This window comes from Pezoporus wallicus, unplaced genomic scaffold, assembly GCF_028554395.1.
Source record: "Pezoporus wallicus isolate ANWC-B61680 ecotype Strahan unplaced genomic scaffold, APGP_CSIRO_Pwel_v1 contig_2545, whole genome shotgun sequence".
Taxonomy (NCBI): Eukaryota; Metazoa; Chordata; class Aves; order Psittaciformes; family Psittacidae; genus Pezoporus; species Pezoporus wallicus.
The window spans coordinates 192,859-204,895 of NW_026640157.1; the positions used below are offsets into that span (position 1 = coordinate 192,859).

At 47.1% G+C, this 12,037-nt stretch overlaps 1 protein-coding gene across 1 annotated transcript in view; it reads left to right on the top strand.

Moving 5' to 3' along the window:
- LOC130603762 (ubiquitin-associated protein 2-like) overlaps positions 1-11,218 on the top strand; it is a 150,599-nt gene extending 139,381 nt beyond the window's left edge. Inside the window, exons 25-27 of the mRNA XM_057417774.1 lie at positions 3,471-3,538; positions 4,299-4,490; positions 10,981-11,218. Of these exons, the coding sequence (XP_057273757.1) occupies positions 3,471-3,538; positions 4,299-4,490; positions 10,981-11,076 (356 nt within the window). The 3' untranslated portion in view covers positions 11,077-11,218. The remainder of the gene's footprint in view (positions 1-3,470; positions 3,539-4,298; positions 4,491-10,980) is intronic.
- Positions 11,219-12,037: the final 819 nt, after the last annotated feature.

Here is a 12,037-nt window from a genome sequence, read left to right on the forward strand (position 1 = left end):
CAGCATCAGTAGGCAATGATCCAACACTGCACACAGCTCTCCTGCTCTGAAAGACTGTTACAAGAGATGGAGCCTGACATCATGGACTGAATGGACTCAGCAGAATTATAGGGATTGTTCCATGCACTAAGGAATGATCTCTCAGTCTCTCTCTGTGGATGTATATATATGTATATATATGAGATAAGAGTGATGGTATATTGAAGATGTGGGATCTGAGCATGACGTGAATGGTATGGAATTAGGGGTGCATACTGTCCTGGGTTCAGCAGTAGCAGTCGTTTTTCTCCTTCTTGGTGGCTGGTGCAGTGCTGTGTTTTTGACTTTCAGCCTGGGGGCAGCACTGATAACACCGATGTTTTTGGTTGCTGCTTAGTAATGTTTACTCTGACCAAGGACTTTCTGAGTCTCATGCTCTGCCAGGGAGAAAGGGGAAGCTGAGAGGAAGCAGAGACAGGACACCTGACCCAAACTGACCAAAGAGGTATTCCATACCATAGCACATCATGCTCAGTATATAAACTGTGGGGCAGTTACCCGGAAGGGCTAGATCACTGCTCGGTCGAGCTGGGTATCAGTCGGCAGGTAGTGAGCAGTTGTATTCTCTTCCCTTGTTATTTCCCTTATTATTATTGGTGGTAGCAGTAGTGGTTTTGTGTTATACCTTAGTTACTGGACTGTTCTTATCTCAACCCATGGGAGTTACATTCTTTCTGTTCTCCTCCCCATCCCTCCGGGAGCGGGGGGAGGACGGGGGGAGTGAGCGAACAGCTGTGTGTTTTCTGACTGACGGGCTGGGCTTAAACCATGACAGTCAGTGACATGGACAGTGGGACTGAGTGCACCCTCAGCAAGTTTGATGATGACACCAAGCTGTGTGGTTCAGTTGATACGCTGGAGGGAAGGAATGCCATCCAGAGGGACCTTGTCACACTTGTGAGGTGGGCTGATGCCAAACTTATGAAATTTAACCATGCCAAGTGCAACATCCTAGACCTGGGTAGGGGCATTCTCAGGCACAGCTACAGCTTGGGCAGAGAAGAGATTCAGAGCAGCCCTGTGGAGAAGGACTTTGGGGTGTTGGTCGATGAGAAAATGAACATGGGCCAGCAGTGTGTGCTTGCAGCCCCGAAAGCCAACCGTATCCTGGGCTGCATCAAAAGGAGTGTGACCAGCAGGTTGAAGGAGGTGATCCTGCCCCTCTACTCTGGTCTCGTGTGACCTCACTTGGAGTATTGTGTACAGTTCTGGTGGCCTCAACATAAAAAGGACATGGAACTGTTGGAACAAGTCCACAGGAGAGCCACGAGGATGATCAGGGGACTGGAGCACCTCCCATATGAAGACAGGCTGAGAAAGTTGGGGCTGTTCAGCCTGGAGAAAGCTGCATGGAGACCTCACAGCAGCCTTCCAGTATCTGAAGGGGGCCTATAGGGATGCTGGGGATAGACTGTTCATTAGGGACTGCAGTGATAGGACAAGGGTTAACAGGTTAAAACTTAAACAGGGGAAGTTTAGATTGGATATAAGGAGGAAATTCTTTACTGTATGGGTGGTGAGGCACTGGAATGGTTTGCCCGGGGAAGTTGTGAATGCTCCATCCCTGGTGGTCTTCAAGGGCAAGTTGGATCAAGCCTTGGGCGACATGGTGTCTCTGCCCATGGCAGGGTGGTTGGAACTAGATGATCTTAAGGTCCTTTCCAACCCTAAGTATTCTGTGATTCTATGAGAGACTGAAAAGTCCTTGATCATTGTAAGTGCTACTTAGCAACAACTAAAACATTGGTTTATCAGCATTGTTGTCAGACTAAAGCCAAAACACAGCACTGTACCATCTACTAGGAAGAAAAAAAACAACTGTTATAGCTGAAACCAGGACAGAACTGCAAGTCTGTTATGAGGTCTCCTGGGAGCCTTCTCCAGGTTGAAGAAGCCCAGCTCTTTCAGCCTGTCTCCATGGAAGTGCTCCAGCCTTCAGAGCATCCTCATGGCCTCCTCTGGACTCACTCCAACAGCTTTACATCCCTCTTGAGTTGTTGCCTCCAAGAGCTGGAGGCAGGACTGCAGGGGGGCATCTCATGGGAGCAGAGGGGGAGGATCACCTCCCTCAACCTGCTGGTCATGCTCCTTTTGATGGATCCCAGCATATGGTTGGCTTTCTGGGCTGTGAGCATACACTGCCAGCTCATGTTGAGCTTTTTATCAGCCAACACCCCCAAGTCATTCTCCACAGGCCTGCTCTCAGTCCAGTCTCTTAGTAGGCTGTAGTTGTGCTTGGTATTGCACTGACTCAGGTGCAGGACCTTGCACTTGGCCTGGTTGAATTTCATAAGGTTCATATGGGCTCACCTCTTGAGTCCATCAAGGTTCCTCTGGATAGCATCCCTTCCCTCTAGCATGCGGACTGCACCACACAGCTTAGTGTCATCAGCAAACTTGCTGAAGATGCATTCAATCCCCTGTCCATGTCACCAACAAAGATATTGAACCATGCCGGTCCCAGTACCTACCCCTGAGGCGGACCACTTACCACCAGTCTCCATTTGGACATCAAGCCGTTCACAACAACAAAGTAGAGTGAATTGCTTATCACTAACTACTTCATACTTGGGCTTAAGCAAATACCAAGCATTTGCTGTGCATTTGAAATGCTAACTGGACTGTCTTCAGCCAAGAGCTGATCACACTTTTATCTGTGAAGGCACAATCTGTAAGAGAGCAATGTCCTAGGAAGGGTACAACCTTAGAGCAGTGCACACCCTCCAAGTCTAGACCTTCAGCTCACTGGCTAAAGGAACTACAGGTTTTATTCTAATCCAAGTGAAATGATTAGAGACAGTCTTTATAAGACACTGAATGTGAGTGGCTGGTTTGAAAGTCATCTTGCTGGTAAGTGAATGCTTTGGAGTCTGTTGTGGCACCACCTGGCCCAGGTGGAAGCTAGCCTGAATCAGAATTAATTCTCTCAGGGCAGAGGACCATTGCAGACCTCATTCTCTTGCAGGATGTGAAAGGACAGGTGTTGAAATATATAGCAGATGCCGAGTCTTATCACTCAGGGCACTACTAGAAGCTCTTGAATGCTGCAGTAGAGCCAAATGTGTCCCTAATCATAGGGGAAAGCTGGCTTTTCTGGAGCTTAAATGAGTGTTGGGTGCTGCCTGGTGAAGAGCATTTGAACCCAAGCAGTAACTGCTGGGTCATGGATGTGGGTGATTTATCCCAGTGGGCTGGTTTCCTGCTTTGCAGTGTGAGGAACTGAGTCCTTTCTTCTGTTCTCATGTGGGGTGCTGTGGGTCTGACAGTGCGGACAACCTTGCCAGGCTGATCGCCAGCAGTAGCAGCAGGGTGTGCAGTACCGTGTCTGCAGGCAAAGATGCATTCACCGAGGTTGTGGATGCTTGGAGCAAAGCATATGGAGGGTGGTTGACTTTCTCATTGTTTATGGCTTTTTTTTGTTTGTTTTCCAGGTGTTTCTGTGACCTCAAGTAACACAGGTGTACCTGATATCAGCGGCTCAGTCTATAACAAGACTCAGGTGAATAATACTGGATCCTCCTCTGTAGCCTGAGGCCAGGCTAATGGCTGCCCTTGTGGAACACTGGTGGCTAGGACCATTCCCAGGCCAGTTGGTCAGCAGGCTATGGCATTTCGTACATTGGCTCTGCTGTTGGAGAAGAGTCTCATTCTCTGTCTCACTGCTTTTGCCATGTCAGTTCCTGATGGCAGCTGCTGGCATAGGTGTAGTGCTCTATGCTGCCCCACACATTCTGTGTTCTGGGTGCAAATGAAGTGTGATGTCATGCAAAATGGTATCTTGGGCTGCATTAGGCAAAGGACTAATGTTTTTCATCAAAATAGCACCCAAAGCAGCTGAATCGGGAAGCTGGGTTGAGCTTTGGCAAGGGGGAGGAAAATCTCATTGCAAATTCTTCTTGTGTTTTTGTTGGGCCTCTCTGGGTAGGTTGAATAATTCCAGGCTGAGCCCATGCAATGTGTGAAGGGCTGATTTTAGGCAGCTGCTGCCATCCCATGTCCTGCTGAGTAAAAAAGAGGTCAGTGAAAAAAGGAGCATAGTAGCTGTGGAAATAAAATATTGGAGGCATTAGTACAGAAGTATGGGTGAGAACAGAAACTGAAACTCATCTGCTGAAGTGCTCACAGGTGTGACTTGGCTTGCTCATGGGGTTGGTGAAAAGTTCAGGTCATTTGTGTTTGGGCCACTCTTGTTCTTGATCCGGTCACTGTGGGGCTGCTCACACCAGTCTCTGATGCTGCCCCCCTCACCTCCCATGCAGATGTTTGACAAGCAGGGATTCCATGCTGGCACACCATCTCCTTTCAGCCTGCCCTCTGCTCCCGGATCCACTGGGCCCCTGAACCCTGGTGCTGCCCCAGGTTATGCTCCAGCCCCATTTCTCCATATCCTGCCTGCACATCAGCAGCCTCATTCCCAGATGCTGCATCACCATCTTCAACAAGATGGGCAGGTGAGTTGTCCCATTCCATATCTACAGTGTGCCCAAGGGCAGATTGCTCCCACCCACATCCCAGCAGGAACTTGGAGGTTTTTGCTAATGTCTGGTTTTTGCTTTGCTCATTGGGAAAGGGCCTTGACAATGATTGCAGACTGTTGACCAGCTTGGGGAGGGAACCTCATGAAATTCAGCAAGGGGAAGTGCAAAGTCCTGCACCTGGGAAGGAACAACCCCATGCACCAGTATATGCTGGGGCCCAAAGCAGTTTGGTAGAAAAGGCCCTGGACATGCTGGTGGGCACCAAGTTGACTATGAGACAACAATATGCCATTGCTGCAAAGAAGGCCAAAGGCATCCTGGGCTGTATTAGGCAAGGTACTACCAGCAGGTCAAAGAAGGTCATCCTACCCCTCTGCTTAGCACTGGTAAGGCCACACCTGGAGTCGTGTGTCCAGTTCTGGGCTCCTCAAGTACAAGAGATACATGGATGTATTTAAGAGACAAAGGGCCACAAGGATGGTGAAGTGACTGGATCGTCTTTCCTATGAGGAAAGGTTGAGAGAGCTGGGACTGCTCAGCTTGCAGAAAAGAAGGCTCAGAGGGATCTTAGCAATCTATATAAATACCTGAAGGAAGAGTGTGAAGGGAATTGAACCAGGCTCTTTTCAGTGGTGCCCAGTGACAGGACCAGATGCAATGGACTATTGTGGTTTAAACCCAGCCAGCAACTAAGTACCGTGCACCCACCCGTGGTGGGATGGGAGAAGAGAATAACTAACAATAGGGAACAATGAAAAAGGAGAAATAAAAATTCAGGAAACCAATTGATGCACAATACAATTGCTCACCACCTGCAGACCAATACCCAGTGACTGATCCCTTCCAGGTGACTCCCCCCAGTTTATATACTGGGCATGATGTGCTGTGGGATGGAATACCTCTTTGGCTAGTTTTGGTTAGGTGTCCTGTCTCTGCTTCCTCCTGGCTTCCCTTGCCCCTCCTCACTGGCAGAGCATGAGACTGAAAAGTCCTTGATCAGGGTAAGTGCTACTGAGCAACAGCTAAAACATTGGTCTGTTACCATCGTTGTTCTCAGACTAAAGCCAAAACACAGCACTGCACAAGAAGGAAGAAAAACAGCTGTTACAGCTGAACCCAGGACAGTATCCACCCCTTATGCCATAACAGTTACATCATGCTCAGATCCCACATTTTCTGATATACCATCAACTTTTCTGTCTCTTGAGATACATAAACACATACACATGTCACTCCTTTAGTGTATGGGCCATCCCTAGAAGAGTCGGTTGAGTTCTTTCAGTCCATGACATTGGGAACCATTTGTATTAACAGTCCTTCAGGGCAGGAGAGATGGTGTGTGGTGTTGGATTGTTGTATGCTAAAGCCAGTTCTTATATCATCACCACTGCACTCATCCAGATTCCTCAAAAATCATTCTCTGTTAATATGATGATTGAAAGGGAGTTGGGGTTAGGCCCCCAAGTCCAGAGCGGTGGGGGTGCCCAGTGCAGTGATGGGCATCTAGCTACCATAGAAGTGTTATACAGCAGGCAACAGCATGCAATTAAATTCACTGGCTGTTTTCGCCAACAATTAAATCCCCTTGAGGTACACACTGTACTCTCCCATCTTCCTGCATTACCCACCAAGTGCACCCAGGTCCTTGAGCAAAAGCAATCCCCCGAATGGGTTGGCCTTTACCTAAAGCAGGAATAACCCAGACCCTCTTCCCCAGAAAATTCCTTATGTGCACCACAGGATTTATCCCCCTCTACAGTATGTAAATGTTCTGATTGGGCTGGGCCAGCCCTGTTGGCAGATCCCCTAGTGTTGACTAACCAGATGACTTTTGGTAAATGTGTATCCCAATGTTTGAAAGTCCCACCACCCATAGCTCTCATTGTAGTTTTTAACAGCCCATTGTCTCAATTAATTTTTGCAGAGACTGGTGTGTGATAGGGGATGTGATATATCCACTCAATGCCATGCTCTTTGGCCCAAGTGTCTATAAGGTTGTTCCGGAAATGAGTCTCATTGTCTCACTCAGTTCTCTCTGGGGTGCTGTGTCGCCAAAAGACTTGTTTCTCAAGGCCCAGGATAGTGTTCCAGGCAGTGGCGTGGGGTACAGCATATGTTTCCAGCCATCCGGTGGTTGCTTCCACCATGGTGAGCACATGGTGCTTGCCTTGGTGGGTTGGTGGGAGAGTGATATAGTCAATCTGCCAGGCCTCCCCATATTTGTACTTTAGCCGTCGTCCTCCATACCAGAGAGACTTTAACTGCTTGGCTTGCTTAATTGCAGCACGTATTTCACATTTGTGAATAACTTGGGCAATAGTGTCCATTGTTAAGTCTACCCCTTGATCACGAGCCCATCTATATGTTGCATTTCTGCCTTGATGGCCTGAGGTGCCATGGGCCCACTGGGCTAAAAATAATTCACCCTTATGTTGCAAATCTAAATGCACGAGCCACTTCAATCTTAGCAGCTTTATCCACCTGTTGGTTGTTCTTATGTTCCTCAGTGGCCTGACTCTTAGGCACATGAGCATCTACGTGGTGTGCCTTCACCACCATGTTCTGCACCTGAGCAGCGATATCTTGCCACAGCACAGCAGCCCAGATGGGTTTACCTCTGTGTTGCCAGTTACTCTGCTTCCATTGCTTCAACCACCCCCACAGGGCATTTGCTACCATCCATGAGTCAGTATAGAGATAAAGTACTTGCCATTTTTCGTATTCAGCAATGTCCAAGGCCAGCTGGATGGCTTTCACCTCTGCAAAGTGTCTTGACTCACCTTCTCCTTCAGCAGTTTCTGCAACTTGTAGGGGACTCCGTGTAGCTGCCTTCCATCTCCAATGCTTATCGCTTCTCACTTTCTGACAGTTTCTTGTACAGTGGGTCCTCTGAAGCAGCTTGACCCCCTTCATAAGCTGCCAGTATCTCTTTATTCAGTTCGAGTATAGCTGGCCTCAGATCCTCTGTATCCCCAACTCCAAAAATCAAGGAGTCAACCTCGAGTCTCCCCTGGAACTTTCTGCCAGAGGCTGCAGGTAGGACCATTCTCCCTGGCTGCAGCGTAAAGCACGTTTTTCACATCTTGCCCAGTCTGAACTGGTCCAAGGGCTACTGCATGAACTCTCTCTTGTTTAATTTGTTCAAAGGCTTGGTGTTGCTCAGGGCCCCATTTAAAATCATTCTTCTTCTGGGTCACATGATAGAGAGGGCTTACAATCAAATTGTAATTTGTGATGTGCATTCTCCAGAACCCCACAACACCCAAAAAAGATTGTCTTTCTTTCTTATTTGTTGGTGGAGACATTGCTGTTATCTTGTTGATCACATCTGTGGGGATACGGTGACTTCCATCTTGCCATTTTATTTCCAAAAATTTAATCTCCTGTGCAGGTCCCTTGACGTTACTCGTTGTAAGGAAAAACTGCCCTTCAGAAGGATTTGTATTTTCCTCCCTTTCTCAAAAACTTCTTCTGCTGTATCACCCCACATGATAATGTCATCAATGTATTGCAGATGTTCTGGAGCATGCCCCTGTTCCAGTGCAGTCTGGATCAGTCCATGGCAGGATGGTAGGGCTGTGTTTCCACTCACTCCTGGGGCAGTCGGTTCCAAGTGAACTGGACACCCCTCCAAGTAAAAGCAAACTGTGGCCTGCTCTCTGCTGCCAAAGGAAATGAGAAAAATGCACTGGCAATATCAAATGTGGCATCCCACTTGGCTGCCTTTGACTCCAGTTCATACTGAAGTTCTAGCATGTCTGGTACAGCAGCACTCAATGGTGGTGTGACTTCATTCAGGCCATTATATTCTATTATTAGTCTCCACTTTCCATTAGACTTTTGCACTGGCCATATTGGGCTATTAAAGGTTGTGCAGGTCCTGCTGATCACTCCTTGGCTCTCCAGCCTATGGATCATCTTATGGATGGGAATCAGGGAGTCTTGGTTGGTACGATATTGCCACCGGTGCACTGTTGTGGTTGCGATTGGCACTTGTTCTTCAACCTTCATCAATCCCACAACAGTAGGATCCCCTGAGAGACCAGGCAAGGTGGACAGCTGCTTAATTTCCTCTGTTTCCAAGGCAGCTATACCAAAAGCCCATTGTTACCCTTTTGGGTCCTTGGAATATCCTTTCCTAAGGTAGTGTATGCCAAGGATTCATGGAGCCACTGGACCAGTCACAATGGGGTGCTTTTGCCACTCCTTCCCAGTCAGGCTGATTTCAGCCTCCAGTACAGTCAGCGCTTGGGATCTTCCTGTCACTCCAGAAATACAAATGGGTTCTACCCCTTGATAGCCTGATGGCATTAGTGTACATTGTGCCCTGGTGTCTACTAGAGCCTTATAGTCCTGTGGCTTTGACATGCCAGGCCATCTGATCTACAACTGTTTTTCCTTGCAATTCACATATCCGTGCGTATAGGATTGAGATGGGTTTTCCATCCCACTTCTTCTCCATGATTCCACAGATGCTGTGCTCACCTGGAACACGGCTGATATCTTTTTGCATATTCCGCAGATCAGTCAAGGATAAGGATTAAGAGGTTATCTCTGGTTCTGCCTGCTCTTCCTGTTCTGATGATGGTCCTGGTTCTTCCTCCTTCACTGAACAAATTGTTTTTCATTTCCATTTCCTCTTGCGTACAGGGACAGCTGATAGTGACACAGGTTGGTTCTCTGATTCAGTTATATCACTCATCACAGACTGCTGAGTAGTTGTTCTTCTTGTTGGGAGTTGAATAGTACAGTACTGGTCACAGGAATTAAATCAGCTGCAGTGCTTGTCCCCAAATTTTCAATAGCCACCATACTTGCTGCTGGGGTTTGAGTGGCTGCAGTACTTGTTATGGGGATAAAAATTACTGTGGTGCCTGTTGCCAGACTCTGAGTAGCCGTGGTACTGGTCATAAGAGTCTGAGTAGCTACAGTGCTTGTTGCAGAGTTTGAAGTGGCTCCAATGCTTGTCACTGGGGTTTGAGTAGCTCTAGTGCTTGCTACTGGGATTTAAGTAGTTATAGCGTGTGTCACTGGGGTTGAAGTAGGTACAATCCTTGTTACTGGGGTTTGAGTAGCTCTAGTGCTTGCTACTGGGATTTGAGTAGTTATAGTGTGTGTCGCTGGGGTTGAAGTAGCTGCAGTCCTTGTTGCCAGAGTTTGAGTAGCCACAGTGCCTGTCACTTGAGTCCGAGTCCCTCTCTTTCGAGCTGCAGTGCTTCTCATAGGGGTTGGAGTTGCCACATATAGCTGTTTAATCCTAAGCAAGATCTGAACCATATACAACAACATGCGTTTGCCTAGCAAAAGAACCAGCCTGGTTTCAAGAGTATTCAAAGGATATTCAAAATCTTTAAAATTCTCAGATACTACTGTAATTATCCTGGAGGAGAAGGATATTGGAAGGAAGGAAAGCAGGCAGGCTGGCTGGAAGAAGATGTTCCTGTTACATGTTGCCTCTCTGAGGAAAAAAGCTGAAGGCATAATTATCAATAGTTCCCACCAAATGGCTCCTGAGAGACAAAGGTGATGACAATACGAGTACACATACCAAATTAGTCTCATGATCAGTGATTCTGTCATATCATAACCCAGCACTACAAAGTACAACAACATGATAGCAGACTGGAGCACAGAAATTTCCCTCTGAACATCAGGAAACACTTTTTGACTGTGATGGTGACCAAGCACTGGCACAGCTTGCCTAGGAGGTTGTGGAGTCTCCATCCTTGGATCTGTCAGGACATGGTCCTGGGCAACTGGCTCTAGGCTTGAGCAGAGGGACTGAACTAGATGATCTCTAGAGGTCCCTACCAGCCTCTGCTAGTCTGTGATTCTGTGAAGAGGCCATCTTCATGTGTGGTGTGGAGAGATGGGCTTTGAGGTTTGAAGCAGAGGCAGGTGCTGCTGTCCCCTGGCTGCAGCAGGAAAGCAGGATGTGAGCACTTGTACTGTAATTCTGGGGTTAAAAATTCAAGCATCCACTTACAGTTTACATATCAACTCTGATTTGGTTTCACCAGCCCATTCATTTCCTTTCCTCACTATAAAAGTTCCTTGAAAAAAGTGTTCTGCCTTAGAGTCCAGAAATAGGAAATTACTTCTCTCTCAGAATATGTATGTTACATCCTTGGCTGGTGCACTGCCTCCATTCACCTTGAGAGAGCTCCTCAGTCCTGCTTCTCTCCATCCTTGTGCTTGAACCTGTTGGGGGGGGGGGGGGGGGGGGCAGCAGGATGGTGTGTCCCTGTGTTCCTGCTTGGTGTCTCTATGGCTGTTTGTCCTACATTGCAAGATGTAGAGATATCGCAGAGCAGAAATTGATGTGTTTTGTGGGGGCATCGCTGTGTCAGGTCTGTCCCTGGGGGTGGTAGCTCTTCTGCTGGTGTACAGACAGGCATGTCTTCCTGGGAGCACTGGTGGTATAGGAGCTGATGCCCATGTCTCCTTCCTTTCCAATTTCTAGGGTGGATCTGGCCAACGTAACCAACCCAGCACCATGCAGCAAAAGTCTCAGGCTACCAAAACTACCTATGGCACTTCTCCATACTGGACAACCTAAATCCAAAACTGGAGAGGAGGGAGAGAACGGAAGGAGAGAAGGAAAAAAAAAAAAAAGAGAAAAAAGAAAAGCTGAAGCCCATTCCTGGAATTATTAGGAGAAGTAGTAACTGCTCAGCCAAATGCCTGTGTGGGGAGAGCTGCAGCCATGCATCCAGCCAGCCAGTCAGCCATCCGTCCATCCATCCTCTGAGTTGCTGTTGTATGTAATATATTTATGTATGTAGAGCCTGGTTTCTTTTCTTTGTAGGAAAACTAATTATTAATTTTCCTTCTGTACCAGAGCATCCTTCCTTGTTTTTGCTTTTAAGCTTTATAACTGTCAAAGACAAACTGTTGGTCTTTTTGGGTGTTTTTTTCTTTTCTTTTTTTTTGAGCTGAAGCCTATTTATTTAATGCAGCTCTAAATTCAGGCAAATAAGGAGGCCTACCGCCCCCTTCCCCCCAAAAAAATAAAATAAATCAAGATGTGTCCTGTTACTTTGGTTTCTGCTCACAGCCCCCAGTCTAGCTGTTATTTTAAAGAGAGAGGGAAAAAAAGGGAAAAAAAAAGTTTTAAAAAAGTTTTGTGGGCCTTCCCCTTTCTTTTGTCTCCTCCCTCCTGCTGTGGAAGATGAAGTCTTGTGGGCAGTTTGCTCACTGTAACCCTGAGCTGTAGCCTCATCTACTTACTGAAAAATTGAAAAATAAAGAAAAACAAAAAGAAAGGCTTTTCCTGTTTGGTTGGTTGGGGTTTATTTGTTCATTGGTTGGCTTCTCTAGCAAGAGATTTCAGATTGCTCAGTGGATCCTGGAACCTCCTTTGCATCTTTAGAGGCAAAAACTATGTAGCAGTTTCTTAAATAAAAGCATAAGTTATGTCTTATGCCTTTCTTTGCCCTGAGTTGCATCACCCAGGAAGTCCAGAGCTACTAGATGGACACTTCACCTGTTCATTCCCACTTTTTTTTTTTAAAACAAGA